Genomic DNA, 17151 nt, shown 5'->3' with positions numbered 1-17151 from the left:
ATGTTGATCTACATAGTCATTCAATTTCGCACGAACTTGAATGAACGTAACGTTAATTCGGATGCTAATTTTACGAAGTTGGGCGGGAAAACCTATATTAAGAATATGACATTCGACTTAAGTTCGCTCGTCATCAGCAGATAATATTATCGGGGGAAAAGTATCATAATAAGCAATATCAAGGCATCTAATAATGTCTCATTACGCCTATTGATGACAGCCAATCTTGGTCTACTCTGTTATGAAGAAAAGGCTTATCCGATTACAATGTATCATAACTGCAGCCCTCTTTATAACGCTCTCTCTCTCCCTCTCTCTATCTATCTTTCTCTATCTCTCTCTCTCTCTCTCTCTCACCCTCTGTCCTTCTCTGTCAATCTCTTTCTCTCTCGATGTATGTATACATATCCAATTTCCGGTGTCGTGTCATTCAAATATTCAGTCGAGACTCTTTTGAAAACACGACGACCTGCCTCGCATAAACTACCGGGGAGCTCTTCCCGTCATATCCCCTTATTCATGTTAGCAGATGACGGTTTATCCAATCCTGATTGTCATTTTCCTTCTGGCGTTACGTGTAACTCAGCCATATCGCTAATTCGACTCAAGAGCGACCAAAAACCGACCATTACGTTGGCCATTTGGGCTAATGTAACTTTTTGTTTTTTCTGTTATCGGTTTGCCGCATGTCTCGTTGATGTGACTGAGGTATTAAAGAGCACCCAGGTGACATTTCAGACTTAAAACGAACGCAGATCCTCTACATATTTAAGCAGTTCTTGGTTTAAAGTATCCCTGATTTTTATTACAAACAATAAGCCTGCGATGGATCACATAAATTTGACGAAAGAAGCTCGTTGCAGTTCGTTGGAGATCGTGAATGAAACCTCGACCGAATCGAATCAATATGATACAATAGACAAAGGCGATATGAAGAATGACGTTAGCGGTGATTTTCCAGTAGGTCAATTAATATTTTATCTTCTCATACTACTATTAGGGTGTCCGGGGAATGCCATCATCATCCAAACTTACGCATGGAAGAAACGGAAGACGAGCACGGATATCCTCATCATGGGCCAAGCGATAGTCGACTTTGTCGCCTGCGTATTTACCCCAACATTCATCGTCCGAAATGCATTTCGAAACCTGATTACCGTTAACCTGTGTCGGGTGGCATCACTTTCAGAAGAGGCCACAGCATGTGCCTCCATTTTCCTGACGTCAACGATCAGCATCGATCGTTATAGGGCCGTTTGCCGTCCATTCCGACGCCGGATGACAGTGCGTATGTCGATTTTATCAGTGATCATGTGTGCGCTGGTCTCAATCGGTGTCAACATTCCGCTGGTCACATATTGGGTAGTTCATGATTCAGGTCCCAACGGGAAAAGAATTTGTCACATCTTGATATCACCTACAGGTCACTTCGGTACTACGATAATGTATTTAGCTTTGTTCGTCGCATCGTTTGCAACGACCACCTTTTCGTACGCCCGCATCTACGCTTTTAGCCGAAAAAGAGCCAAGATCCACGCCGACCTGGTGAACAATGTCGCCAACATCAGTTCACATGTTGACGTTGACAGTTCGCCGGAGTCGAAATCAAGAACGGGCCATGTGGAGGATCGAAATGGAACTATTGAAAACGTTGATGACACCTCAAGCATTGCAAACATCAAAAACAAATTTGAAACGACACAAACGTCATCAAACGTTGCAGGATGTTCAAGCTATACTACCGTTTCAACGTTACCTAGAGGTGAAGCAGCCCATTCGAGTCTCTAACTATCAGCCTTCAAGTCGTTACAGGACAAATTGCAGCCCATTCCATTACCGTCAGAACACACGAAGCAACATCAATCATCGTCTACACCAGCGTTGTGCCAGCGTCGTCGTCATCGGAATGGGCAAAAGGTTCCGAAAAATGAAAAGCTAAACGACTTTGGGCGAAAAACAACTCGCATGCTCCTCATTATCACAATATATTTCTTCGTGACGTGGACACCAATAATTGTTTCTCCGCTCATTCTATCCACCCTGATAAACCACACCCCTTCGGCATACTACACGATTTTGAACGTCGCACTTTCTCTGAGACTCACCAATCACGTCGTCAACTTCTTCGTCTACTACTTGGTCAGCAACAGTTTCAGAAGAGACCCCAATGAGTCCTTTAAGAAGTGCAGAGGTAGAAATTAGTTCACAGAAACAAATAAGATAGAAAAGATAAGAGGATCATGGGTTACCAGCCGTATGTTTTCCTTTTATCTCTCTTTTTCTTTTAAATTGATTTTTTTTAAATTTTGTTTTTGTTTTTTAATTAACGAAATAAGAGCAAACAGAAATCATACACTTGTGACTTCAATTTAAACTTCATTGGTTACCTGTTCATAAATTAAAAATCAAACCATTCTTAATTTGATTTTTTTTTGTATATCCTCTCTCTCTCTGTGGTTATTCGTGTCTCTTTATCTCTCTTTCTCGTTGTCAGTTTAACTCTCTCTTATCTCATAATCTCACCCAGCCTCTAGTCCACTGTGCATGGATTGTTTCCGTATCGCGTCATTTTCCTCATTATTTGATCTGATTTAAGCTCTAGTAGGCTTTCAGTTTCACAGATCATCGGGTATTCTCTTATCTTTGAAAATATGACTTAATTTCTGACAATGGTATGCTTATATATTTGGTATCCTACGATCCTTTGTTTTACTTTTCCACATTTTATATTGTACAATTACAAATAAGTTTCATTTCCTATGTTATATTACAAATTTATTTGATATTTATCTTATGTAAGCTTTTTTCATGGTTTGATTGAGCTATGGAAATAAAATCATTTGAATTGAATTGAATACTCTGAAGATATCGGTAAGGTATGTGACAAAATATCTTGGAATCGCCCATTTACAAGTTTCAATCGGATATCACAGCACCTTTCTGTTTTGAAAATGAAATATTGTCAACTGCAATGAGAAAGACTATATTAAAGGTACTATGTCCCATTTGCAGGCTAAAAAAATGAAAAAGTTAAATTCCAACTGCATTTGAAAGATAATACTAATTTAGAACTTCCCTAAAAAAAGTGGGGCTTGAAAATGTCTTCAGGTGGGAAAATAATGACTATTAGTTGTCAAATCGACTTTAGGGCTACAGAGCCCAAAAGTAATAGTCTTGATTTTCAGACAATTATACCGAATGGTCATACGTTTTATGCTGCGCAAAGATTCAATCAGTTTAATCTTGGCCATCACAAGAAGTGGGTTATTGATATAGACAAATGCTCATGTACTCTTTACAACTCTTTTCATGTATGTTATTACCAAAGAAGAAAAAAGCCAGTCAGTCACTCGATAGTGTCTGACAGTGAAGTCTAGCAAGTAAACGGGTTTCCTTGCATAATTTGAATATGAGGACACTGCTAACGTTTAAATTTCACAGATAGGACATACATGACATATTCATAATTCCTGCAAAGTTTTACAGAATTTGAGGTTGGCTGCAAAAGGGACATAGTACCTTTAAGGAATGCATAAGAAAAGACAAATATAATAAGGGAGTATTCTTAATGCAAGCATTGGACCGATACGATATGCGTAGATTATGGATGAACAAGAATCTTGAAATTGATTTCAAAATGAGCATTTGTATATATTTATAATGAACATTATGAGGGGATCAGGTAGGGTCCGTGGAAATTAAAATGTTGGACATCATACGTGGAGTAATGAAAAGAAAAGGGTTTTGCAAAATTTGAAGATATGTTAAATGAATGTGGACGCCCATTGCAATGGAAAGACTTTAAAAAAAACTGGATTAAAGTTCACTGAGTATTTTGTATTGTTAGAATACCAAAAGCATGGAAGCATTTCTTTTTACAGCAAAATTATCATCATCTCGTTAAAGATCTTAGAGATTTTCGTTCTGTTTTCTGTGATTCCGAATGCAAACATATCAATAACGTGACGAAACAACTTTTTCGTACTTTTCTAAGACCTATCCCTGACATGTCTAAAGTATTTACTCGTTTCAATGAGCTGTATAATATGAATGAGCAACAAGTGTCAAAATTTCACTCTTCCAGCGAGTGTAACTATTGACTCCAGACTACGAATTACGCACTTTAAAATTGTGAATAATCTATTACCAACTAATGAATGGCTGGAAAGTATAGGAAGGAAAATAGTTCATTGTACTCTTTTTGCAATGCGACACTCGAGACGATGGATCATTTATTTTTTACATGTCCTAAAATAGGAGCCTTTTGGAATGCGCTACGCAGAAGAGCGATGGACTTTATTCCCGATTATTTGGAATTACTGAACCAAAAGGTCAAGCCAGATCAGCTTTTAACTTTCTTACTTTACTCGGTAAACAGTTCATTTTACGTTGTAAATATCAAGAGATTACGCCTAGTTTGAAACAATTTAATCATTATATTTTGTCTTATAAATTCACTGAAGAATATATCCCCCCCCCCCCAAAAAAAAAAAAAAAAAATATATATATATATATATAAATTAATAATAATAAAAATAATAATAATAATGAAAAAAAAAAAATTAAATAAAAAAATAAATAAAAATAGAGAGGCATATGACAAAGTGGCAAAACATGTTGCGTTGCGTAATGATAAAACGTTTTAAAGGATATAACTTTTAGATTTGTTTGTTTGTTTTTAATACGTAATTTCATTTTCATGTTGTGGTGTATTTGATGTGCTATGTTCCATTTTGTAATAGAAAAGGTCAGATTATATCGTGCGTTATACCCCGGCGGTGCCGCCGAGCCGACTACGGACCGACGGGGGCTTCTTTACTTCTTAACCTCTCTCTTTCCATTTAGTGTCGGTCTGATGGTCGTATCGTCTGTGCGGCCGGAGCATGCAGAAGTATCATGCTATATTTTTGTAATGTTACACTTTAATGTAAAACAATATGATTGTAAGTGTAAAATAATATGATTGTAAGTGTAAAACAATATGATTGTAAGTCTAAAACAATATGATTATTTATTTTTCTGCAAAAAAATGTAACGCATATTTTGTAAATCATTGTGTTTTTTGACCAATAAAACTAAATCAAGATAAACAATAAATAATAGAGTAATGCCTCTGAATGCTTCTTTAATATTCCCATGACATACATTATATCTGCGATATTGGTCGACTTCCGGAGCTGCATTTCAGAAAACCTGCACAAGGTATGTTCATGACAAAATAAACAATTACAACTTTTAGTTGACTTTTGTGTCTACAATTCTACTTCCTGTGGAATCTCGAAAGAAAATCCTCAGTCACCCGGATTCTTTTCAAGTGAATTCAGAATTTATTGATGACGGTCACGGACCAAAGAATATCATACATTTAGCAAAGAAATCGTTCTATTGATGTTTCTATATAAGAACAACAAAAAATCAGCAAATTGGAACACCAAAATCAGATAACATTTGTAGAGTGTATGTGTGACATTAGCACATATCCATTCTAACAAAATTAATGTATATGACAAGGTAAACATATACAATGTAATTATTTGTTAATATCAAAATACAATGTAGTTCAGTCAGATACAGGATACAAGGTAGTAACACAGAAAATAAGGTGCGTGTATTTTGGGGGTGTGTGTGTGTGTGTTTAAGAGAAGGGGCATACAGGGAATACACAGATAAAGAAAACAGTCTAAGGGTGCTTGTGCGTGTGCGTGAGTGTGTGTAGTTTCTCAAAAGCTACCACATGACGCAAGTTTAATCGTGTCACTCTCCAGATCGTTCTATATCCGAGGGTGTTTTGTCAATAAACCAAAGTTTTGTAATTGATTTGTTAGTAGATTAATAATGTTTCTTCTACAACAAAGGATACCCCTAAAATCAGGATTAAAATATGGTTTCGGTACCTAAAGTAATTGATCATTAAGCACCAAAAGATCAGAAAATAATCACCTTTTTAGAGTAAGAGCAGAAGGTGAAAGGAAAAAGGAACACACTTTTAAGAAAGCTGATTTATGGTCCATGCAGAGCAGACAAATTAATAAGATAGGTCATTGCACAGATAACATAAACATATACATATTATATATATATTATAAATCGATTGGTATCAAATGCTGAGAGAAATTATTATGGTCATCATTATTCATCGATCATTCCTTGACAAAACAAAATTGAATACAAAAAATCCGTCAAAATAAAAATTCAACTTCTGCTATATTAAAGGATCTAGAGATGGCAAAACATTATGAAAACATAATTATTCAACCAGTGTATATCCATCGGTACTGTTTACATATTCTTAATCTCTCACATGCCTTTTACATGATCAACTTCTGACTGCATCTGCAATGTTTGCACGACTCTTTGACGTCTCTCCTGAAACTGTTGTTGACCAAATAGTAGACGAAGAAGTTGACGATGTGGTTAAGGAGTCTGAGAGCGTAGAAGATTTGGATAATTGTAAAATATCCAGGAATTCGACTAGCTCTTAGAACAGCCTTACGTGGAATGATAGGAACTATAACCTTTGGAGTCCACGTGACGAAAAAGAATATTGTTATGATAAGGAGCATACGGGTCGTCTTCCTTCCGTAGTCGCTTTCCTTATTGTTTTTCAATTTCTGGATTCGCTTCGTACCCTGGCGTTCGAAAGCTTTCATCTTCGTTGATGACGCCAGGGAAGATAGGATTTTTCCTTGGCTTGTGTTTGACGGTTGATTTTCCCGTGACGTTTCAGTCACTGCACATGTGACATGAGAGCCGGAGGGCCTAGACCTACGTCTAGGTGACGATGACAAGGTAATGTTACTTGAACATCCTGCTGTCTCTGAATGCAACAAAACCTCATCTGTTTTGACTTTATTCTCGATACTCGTAACACCGAAGGTAGAAGTTCTGTCCTCCGTTTTTGCTTTTGCTGCGATCATATGGTTTTCCCTCGGGCTGGAATCTTGCAAACCGCCACTATAGTCACGAGCGTTTCTTGTACTAACAGTAGCGACAGCGGGATGCTTCCCCGTCATGTCGGCGTGAATCTTTGCTCTCTTACGAAGGGAAACGTAGATCAAAGCGTAAAGGACAGTATTCGTCATCAGCGATACGGCGAATAACACCAAAGACGATATTGTTGAACCAAAGACGTAAGAGCCGTAAACGAAGCACAGGCTTCTTCCAAGACGTCTGAAGTGACGAGCTTCAGTAAACACTGCAGCTGGAATGTTACTCACGGTGGAAACGACCGTACACAGTATCGCAATGCAAATGGACATACGTAACGTCATTCGTCGTCGTAATGGACGACACACAGCCATGTAGCGATCGATGCTGATGGCAGTGGTCAGATAAAGTGAGGCAAAAGCCGTCGTATTTTCGGCGAGAGATGCCGCTTTACACAAATTTTCTGTCGTCAGCCCTGGGAATGCACTGCGGATGATGAAGGCAGGAGAGAATACACAAGCGACAAAATCAACTATCGCTTGAGCCATGATAAGGATATCGGTGCTCGTCTTCCGTTTTTTCCACGCGTAGGCTTTGATGATGACAGCATTCCCCGGTAGTCCTAAGACCAACACCATCGTATAATAGGTTAAGTTAACAACAGTAACAACATTTTGGTCCGTCATCTCATAGATATTTTTTTTAGATGTAATCAAATCATTAGCTGAGTCGTTCATTGTTGTGAACAAAGTGTTCATTTCCGAAGACGAATTCATGTAGTATGCCATGTTTTATTTCTATCTTACGTTATTCTTTCTTGAACTCTGTCTGGATTTGAATAACGTCCTACAAAGGACCTAACTTTGGCAAATAAATGTTGCTGTTAAAGCAAACTTCTTGACATCTTGAATCTATAAAATCAACGCTTAGCACTCTGTCAGCTTGTCCATCGCCGTCAGCAGATCAACCGATGATCTCAGCCGAAATAGGGCCGTGTTGCCTAAGTAATTATCTTGGCACAAATGATCTTGTCCATGGATATTTTGCTACGTGCGTCAAAAGTTGGGAGAGCTTGCCATGGCAGCAGTGATGAAGTGAAAAAGCAAACATTATTACGGAGAAAGTGAGTGAAATGAGGAAAAGAGATGAGAAGGATTTAGAGAGAAAGGGAGAGAGCGTGACAAAGAGTTAGAAGATATTTGATGGATACCATTATGTGATCAACGTCAATTTAATGTGTCCTTAAAACCATTTAAGCCGTCACTCTATTTGCAATTATGTAATTTATCAGACGGCATGCATGTCTGTTTTTAGAGGTTCTTCATGAGCATATATGCGTTTAAAATCGAAAGCTAAGGTTAAAAATACTCGAAATTTATTCCATTAAAACATTAAGCAACAAAATTTAATGAGCTTAAGGGAGAGTGAGTGACATTCGTGATAGACACGATTTCATATCTTTTTACATTTCTTTTCAAATCATGATGTAATTGCACTTTGATCCTTTAAAGAGGCAATATTAAGAGCTCTTTTCATCACAGTTCCATTCAGCGATGTTATTTTCATACTCTCTCAATAGCATGAAGGTTATTGCTTACACTGCATTCACACTGCCGAGACCGAGACAAGAAAAGTACTTTATTAACTTGATCTAGCGGTTGTGGGTGCGAATCCCAGCCCGGAACTTTTTTTCAGGGCATTAATCCACATTTGCCAGTCTTCACCCGGATGTTAATGGGTACCTTGCGATTGCTAGGGTAATAAAATGTGTACGGCCATCAGGGAGAACAGCATTGGTGCTGATTAGCTTTCCTAGGTACAAGTAATCATTAATTTAAAAAAATATATATATAGAAATTATTTTAATGATAATATAATTAGTATTACTTTCGTTTTAATTATTATATTTATTATTTTTATAACAAGAGACCAAACACAATATACATTTCGCCGAATGGCCGAACATTCGTTGATTTTGAATCGGTGTGACTGAGGTATTATGGATCGTGTGGCAAATTAGCACCAATGTAAAAAGTGAGAAGTGACTGAAAGTGACATCTTGTACAAGGCAGGAGAGTGCTTTATATCATCATCGTATAATGTCTTTCGATCAAATTAAAAGGGTTATTTGATATGAAGTTCATAATGATCAAGAGAGAGCGTAAAGCGGAGGCGTAGGGTTTTCTTGACACGCTATTTATCGAGATACGGGATTAGGGGGATACACAAGACGGTGTATACATGCGGCCATTGTTGGTGACTCTGCCAGATGTAATTTTACTCTGAAACCATCTAAGTTTCACCTTCCTTTAAAAATGTAGGATATTTAATTCAAGTTCACCTAGCCATGTGCTCTTAGTATAAAATGTATTGCAACTCTTAACTAGGCGTTGTACGTGGCGTGCGCCTGTAATCCAGCTAACAGTGGAAGTTACAAACTGATTCAGCCGAAAACGCAGGTTCGAAACTGAGTCACGGATGGTGACGTTTAAAGGTCGGTCCCCAGACTTTAATAATCATATCTGGTTGATGCACGTCTGTAAAACCACAATACACACACACACACACCCACACACTCTTATAAGTAAAATATGGAAAGCTTTAGTAGCATTTTGTTCGAAGCTATATGTATGAATGTAATGCAGATGGGTTTGTTGCTTAGTTGGTTTGACATGAATTAAGGGGGTGGTTGTGATACCAACCGAGCAATCATTTCTAGGACCTTGTTTGATCCTGGTCGAACATTTGGTGCTCTTACGTAAGCCCCTGCGACTGTTAAGTCAAAGATGGAGGGTAAGAGTTAGGATTATAATTGGGTTTTATGTAATTAAGTTCAGGGTTAGGATTAGCATAGTTAGGATTAGGTTTGGTGTTTGCTCTACGGTTGAAGAATTCGGTTAATGTAGGATATTACAGCATGTGGATTCAACATGACTTTCATTTGTATTGTCAAGTAAGCTGGTAGGGATTTAATTAAATTGCTGAACAAAATATGATGCGATTTTCTTAACATTTAGATCCATCACTTGTTTGCATTATTCCAAGCTTGGACCAGTTTCAGTTCTTTAGTCATGTGCTGTACTACCAAAAATCTTTGCGGCACATCACACTAGATTCATAGTATATCTGAGTTTTCATTATGAAAGATTTTAAATTGTAAAAACAATGTCCAATCTAAGTTTTCTTTTAAAGTTTTCATATATTCATGTATAACAAAATTATTTTGATATACATATTTTAGGTACTGAACGATTGTTCATTTGAAATGTGTATAAGGTAGGACTATCAATTACAGTACTACAGAAAACGAAATAAGATTAAATACAAATAATACGACGAGATAAGATAGATATAATCAGATGTATTAGCTTTTACTCAAAATGTATCATAGAACACGTAACGTATACAAATATAAACTGTCTTGAGAAGTTCTGGTTAAAACTATGCAAGAGGTGACTCCAACAACAGAACATGTCAGAAAACTCAAGATCTAAAGCTTTGAAAATCTGAAGTTGACGACCTAAAAAAATGCTATCGACTTGATGACATCATCCTAATATGGAGTACGCATATTCACAATGACTTTGTATTAATTAAGCACAGCTCATTGCCTCAGCTATATAGGTGAACCAGTCGGGTCCACATGTTATGTCGTCACTGGACCTTCGGCAAATTTGACCCCCGTTGAAAATGGGTGCGAAAATGAGGTTGTAATTTGCTTTTGTGCAAGATTGCAAGGGTAAATACTTTGTGTCCTTTATATTTGTATTCTACATTAATTCAGTTTTCCATTTATACCAAGTTGTTTTATCATCGGATAGAGTTTTTAAATATACATTTTTTTCTTTTGTGATATGCTTCTAAATTTTTCGCTCTATACCATCTGGTCTTCGCATCGCATCACGTTGTCAGGATAACGAAGTTTCGGAAAAGATAACGAATGATCCGAATGATAACTGACCAGCCTTGATATGCATAGGCGCCGGAAGTGGGGGGGCAGGGGGGGCAGTTGCCCCCCCAGTCAAAAAAGTGGGGGGGCAAAACGCATTTTTGCCCCCCCAAAACGCCCCCCCCCCCCTCCAAAAAAAAAAAAAAAAAAAAGCAGTAAAGGAATAAACATGGTTTGTATTTTTAACCCAAAAGAACATAACAATAATAAAAACCTGAATTAAAGCACATATACCATTCCATTCAAAGAAAAGGAAAGTTCACAGGAATTAAATTTTTATAAACATTGCGCATGCTACCTATACGGTTTATAATAGCGATACGCGCATATCGTGGACATATTGTGCGAGAATGGGAAAACGTGTCTGTTTTTTTGGTTTTGTTATAGGGGTGAGAAGACATGAGCCCCTGAACGCTGGCGTACTGATGGGGGGGGTATATCTATACGATACCAGTGATTTACACATGTTGCTGTTATGACATGATTTTCCGGTATTTTTTCTCCATTTTTTTTTAAGTCATACCTTTTTATGCGTTTGTTGGAAAATAAGAAATTCCCAAATTACAGTCGGGCGAAAAATACGCTTATTTAGAAGCCTTTATGACATGGTCTGCAAAGTGGCTGGGCTCGAGCCCCTCCCCCCCTCACTTTTTGAAAAAGTATGTTAAAGAGAAAAAGAAAGAAAGACGGAGAGAAAAAATAAGTGACCTGCCAATGTCACAAATAAGGCATAAAAAATGCTCATCTGACCGTAATTAAATGCCTAAAACCCCAGAGCTTACGGGTGCTCCGCCCCCGGACCCCACCAAGGGCCCTAAGGCGGGCCCCTGGATGCTCATCTGACCGTAATTAAATACCTAAAACCCCTGAGCTTCCGGGGGCTCTGCCCCCTGGACCCCACCAAGGGCCCTATAAGGCGGGCCCCTGGATGCTCATCTGACCATTATTAAATACCTAAAACCCCTGAGCTTCCGGGGGCTCTGCCCCCTGGACCCCACCAAGGGCCCTATAAGGCGGGCCCCTGGATGCTCATCTGACCATTATTCAATACCTAAAACCCCTGAGCTTCCGGGGGCCCTGCCCCCTGGACCCCACCAAGTGCCCTAGGGCGGCCCCTGGTTGCTCATCTGACCGTAGTTAAATATTAAAACCTCTGAGCTTCTGGGGGCTCCCCCCCCCCCCCTCTGGAACACGTCAATGGCCTTAAAGAGGCCCCTGGATGCTCATCTAACCGTAATTAAATACCTAAAATCCCTGAGCTTCCGGGGGCTCAGCCCCTTGACACCCTGCCGAGGCTGGACCCCACGCCAATTTACGCTCTACCTGATCGTTAATACTTCACTTTGAAAAACGTTCCGCGGGACCTGCATGTAACGTGTAAGACTGGTGGTGATGCAGATTTTTCGTCTGCCCCCCCCCCTTCCGAACGTTTTTTCTCATTACGTCACTGCCCTCGGAAGGTGAGCCCCCTGGAATGTTTGCCCCCCCAATCCCAAACTGCTTCCGGCGCGCCTGTTGATATGCATTATACGCCCAGTACGTCAAGATATACGAGTACGTGGAAACATATATGAAAACAGGGACAAACGAAATATTAAAGAAGCTTTGATATAAGTATACTCGTGTACAGTTTGTTGGGTATTAAAAAATTAATCGCATAGGACGTCACACGTCCACTGCGAGAAGCGTCATCAAGCCGATTTTACTAAGGGCTCTTTGAAGGTTAACAGAGAAGGGCAGTTCGTTTCCCGACGTTCCTTGACCACAACACCACGTTTACGGGTCAACAATCATTTGGTGTCAAAGATCAGTCGGCGTCCCGGAGTAGACCTGAAACGTCGAAAGCTAAACGAATGTAAATAAACTTAGGTTGATGAAGGTTTTCTGGTGATTTCTTATAAATTGAGCGCCTTCTGGGGAACATCCATTATTATTTTTACGAGGAAAAGGAGCAATATTTTCTCCGGGGATGTATCAATAAGAAGGAACTGTGAAATCAGATCTTCTTCGTTACTTATGATTCCACCTACATGACTTTCATCCAAGATGGTGGAGCGCTCGTTGGGTTTCTCACCAGAGGATACCAGAGGGGCTATATCAGACATATCTTCAGGTAGGACTTGCATTTCATAAATGGACGACGGTTCAGAAGGTTGAATGCTCCTTAAGTTGGTCATATCATCCCCCGCATGAGCTACTTCAGAGGGCACGTCTTCAGAAGTCACTTCAGGTGCATTAAAGCTCTCTGTATTGCACTTCGGTGACTTGTCAGGATGTTGACTCCTACTTCCATCCGTCAAGTCCTCCTGGATTTTGGAAGCCGTATCTCCTCTATGCCCATCTCGAGGAGTGTGGTCATTGCTTACTGTAGCCCCCCGGCGTACCTGTATGTCATCGTGTCCTTTGGTTTGGTACTGTTCTAAAGAGGTCTCATCTCCAGTAGAGAGCTGCTGATCGTTGGCGTCTTCGTTGACATATTCAGTATCCAACTGTGTATCTGTTGTATATGGCAGATAGTAGGGGAAATGGTTTCTAAAAACGTATCGAATTGCGGTTATCATGATTATGTAGAATTTATCACAGTGAATTTCCATTTTCTAACACGGTTAATTTAAGTTCACGATACAGTAATGAAGACCGGATTGTTCTCTGCAGAGAACGTTTTAATTTACCAATATGCAAATTTTGGGTTTTTCGTGTACACAACTATTATAGAGAAATAAGCTAACGGAAAAGTGTACATAACCCATTTTCTCCTCATTACGTCAACTTATCATCAGTAAAAAAAGAATGTCAACAGATTAATAGCACATTTGGGTAATTTTCTCAGCATTATATCAAAAGCAAGTATCGGTAGTTTGAATGTATGAAATAGATTTAAAATGGAACTAAACCCATGGGGTGTATCGCCGAGCAAACATGCCAGTAAATCACGTGTTGCCAAAGTGTATTGTGACCTTTCTTCTGAGAATATCATACATTACCTTCCCTGAGATACAGGTCTGCAATATTGACCAACTTAGCAGCTTGGAGTGCCCTCTTGAGCTCCATCCGTTCTTCTTCCCTGGACACACCTTTTCTCCATTGTTTCAGCAATTCCCGAGTTCCATCACTGGTCACACGGTTGAACCTCATATTGGTCATGAGCGCTCTCTGTATATCACCATGTAAGATTCCTAGTTGACCACCAAGGCTGTCAATCTTGGCTTCATCGTAAAGATCGTCAGCTATCTGCTTTAAGATGTCTGCAAACTCATCATCTGGGGGCTCCTCTCTAGAAGGGTACATGGTAATAACGAATACAGATACAAACAAGGGGGCGGTTAGAGAACGTAAGTATAAAAATGTATCAGGTTAAATATTAATCAAAGACCTAATCTTTTAAACGATGCAAAAAAGGTCTTCCGATGATGAGACCATGGACCTAAAAGATCATACTCAACATGCTCAAATTAGTAATGGAAATTCATTAAAGGAATCCACGTTTAACTTAAATCACCATAGAGATTGCAGCTACGATCTTCTTCTCTTTTTTTTCTTTTTTTTTGTTGCTGTTATTGAGTTTTAATCTTTTCTTCATTTCCACCTTTACATAAATCATTATGAATAAATAAACAAATAAATTATTGAATAAAAATGAAATATTAAAATATGATTTTGAATTTGAGGAACATAAGTTCCTGCCATATATTTAGAACCGTTATTGAAAACCTAGCATCACTTATTTTACACACCCCGAAAGGTGAAAGCAGCAGTATATTTCGTAGTAATTTTTGTCACTACAAGAGAAAAGAGAGTGCTTTCATTTTAATGTTTAGAGTATTAAAGTTATGCCATCTCACCCTGCTCGTAATATATTCTTTCCCAGTCCTCCGGTTGAATTATGCTCAGATGATGGTGATGTGCCTGTTATGAGGGAATGAAGTCAGGTTAATGGGGGGAAATGTAATATTAGAGAAAAATAATTTAAAGGATCTTTATTGTTCACTGTATATCTATGTTTGTTTTAAAACATTCTCAAGTTTAGATAATGCACAAGTATTACATTATCCGGGTTGCCATGGATTATGCAATCGAATGGCGTTGTATTTGGTTAAAATCACCTCCTCAGTTGAAACAACAAGAAAAAACTGACACATCAATTCCGTTTTCACACTATTTTTGGCTGTGATAAGCTTAATATTCTAAGTATTTCCAAAGTAGCGGGGAAATGGGATAGGGAGCTACGACGATGGTATTTGAATTGATAAGCTTCACATTTTATGTACTTCAAAAAATAGCTAAAAATGGGATAGAAATAATGTGAAAAGAAAAAAGGGTTTGAAAAAGAATATGATATTAGAAAATATAGTCTTACCACCCTGAGCGTGTTTTCCAGAATTCACCCAAGGAATGAAATTCCATTGATGTTTCTCTGCTTTCTTCTTCTGCTCTGCTGATCGTATCTCACTTTCTAGTTGAATTTTGGTTCTCAGCTTCCAGGTCTCACGCTCAAGCTGCTCCATAAGCTGTTCCTTGTAATCAATCTCCTTCATCCAGCTTAATTCCATTGACTGTTTTTCCTTCTCAAATCGTGAACTGTCTCTCTCTCTTCCTTTCTTCGACTCTTCAAATTGCTGTTTTAGAGTCGTCTCATTTCGTTCTTTCTCCACTACGATTTCCTCCAACTCTAGCACTCTTTGTTTATACATCCCCATAGCGTGCTTTGCTACTTTCTCATTATCACTCATAGTAATTTCAACCTGCTCTCGTTGTTCTTGTTCATGTATAATCTTGCTTTTAAGTATCACGTTTTTATTGACGAGGTCTCTACGACGTACTAAGGATTCTTCACATCTCCGTTCAATCTCCTTAATTTCATGTTTTCGCTGTTCGACCTCTTCAGACATCTTCTGATTTACTTCTTTCGCCTCTTTCTTGGTTTTCTCATTGAGCAGCTTACATCGTGGATTCGTGCATATCTTCTTGAGATCATCAAGTGCTAACGCTCTGTCACCTTCTTGGATGCATCCATGTAGAAGGCGAAGCCACTGGTACTGCAAGTATTCGTCATCTGCTAACATATAATCATTAGGCCAATCTACTTCGTAGATATCAGTGATCCCGACTTGCTCTAATTGATATCTCGCTTTGGGGACGTCTCCGCGAAGAATCAAAGCACACAAAGGGACGCGTCCTATCAAATCGAAACATATTCAATGAGTTTACTCGAAATCACGTCCAATGTCATTATAATTTTATGATATCTTCATACCATACATACGACAAATTTTTCCGGGTGGGGTGGGGGGGGGGGTTCACACAAAAGCATGGATAAATTCCGAAATCCTTTGTCGTCTATGTATTTTAATCAGTATTCTCAGTGGCATAGAATATGATGCCATATTTAAGTGGAAAATAGAATGGGCAAAATCGAGTGAGAAAGGAAGGGAGGTAGAGAGAGAAGGAAAGAGATAGGAGAAAAGGGTGATAAAGGAAGGAGACTGAAGAGGAGTCGGAATAAATGTTATGAATAATGAAATAGTTATACATTTACAACTATGAAAATGGAAATGAAAAGTTACAGACATGGTAGAAAAGTTAGTCGGGACAATCATGATAAAATAGACTGATTGATATTGTTTATGTTATTGTTTAACCACAACAACTTCGACGGAAAAATGAAACAGGGTTGCGAAATCTAAAGATCGGTATATAGTTAGTGTAAAGCTCAGTGAAAATTATTTAATCAATAAATGAATGAGATCAAGACCACGTTGGGTTCGAATGATATAATACCCAATTACCATAATTATATTTAACTTTAATCAACCCCATACCTCGGCTCTAAATCAGAAAGCTGTATCCCGTACAAGAAAATGGCTATTTGATTTTGCTTTATTAATGGTTCATCCAAATATAAGGTCATACGCGTTTCAGTATTTGTATGTTCAAATTGCTTGCAGTAAACTGTCAGATAGTGGCTGTATGTCTCACACATATGACTATGTTCAGATGATTAAGGTCGACGATGTCAACACGGGGGGCGAGTTAGTTGTTTTGAGGGAATTTTACACTGTTGGTCATAAAGGTAGAATAATTTATGTAACCCCAAATTACGGAATGATTGTGACAATGATTTATTCTTAATATATCTAGATAATGGTATATGATTCCATACATTCTCAGATTTTATTGAATAATAATTTGCGAGCGTTGGTTTTTGCGTGACTGCTAAAGCATGTATATGCTACTATGCTCATCAACTAGGGGACCTACGCCCATAAGTCATAACT

The 17151-nt window shown here is 38.5% G+C and overlaps 2 protein-coding genes across 2 annotated transcripts; both read right to left on the bottom strand.

Moving 5' to 3' along the window:
* Nucleotides 1-6308: 6308 nt before the first annotated feature.
* On the bottom strand, nucleotides 6309-7565 carry LOC764372 (cholecystokinin receptor type A-like). Its single transcript, XM_030987422.1, has one exon. The coding sequence runs from the start codon at nucleotides 7563-7565 to the stop codon at nucleotides 6309-6311; it is 1257 nt and encodes a 418-aa protein (XP_030843282.1).
* Nucleotides 7566-12397: 4832 nt separating this feature from the next.
* On the bottom strand, nucleotides 12398-15411 carry LOC105438827. Its single transcript, XM_030987421.1, has 4 exons — nucleotides 15234-15411; nucleotides 14719-14782; nucleotides 13861-14150; nucleotides 12398-13373 (listed from the first exon to the last, which is right to left on the bottom strand). Exons 1-4 carry the CDS (start codon nucleotides 15409-15411, stop codon nucleotides 12772-12774), a joined length of 1134 nt encoding a protein of 377 aa, XP_030843281.1. The 3' UTR covers nucleotides 12398-12771.
* Nucleotides 15412-17151: the final 1740 nt, after the last annotated feature.

This window comes from Strongylocentrotus purpuratus, unplaced genomic scaffold, assembly GCF_000002235.5.
Source record: "Strongylocentrotus purpuratus isolate Spur 01 unplaced genomic scaffold, Spur_5.0 spur5_scaffold_16, whole genome shotgun sequence".
NCBI lineage: Eukaryota > Metazoa > Echinodermata > Echinoidea > Camarodonta > Strongylocentrotidae > Strongylocentrotus > Strongylocentrotus purpuratus.
This window is presented reverse-complemented; position numbering and strand designations above follow the sequence as displayed.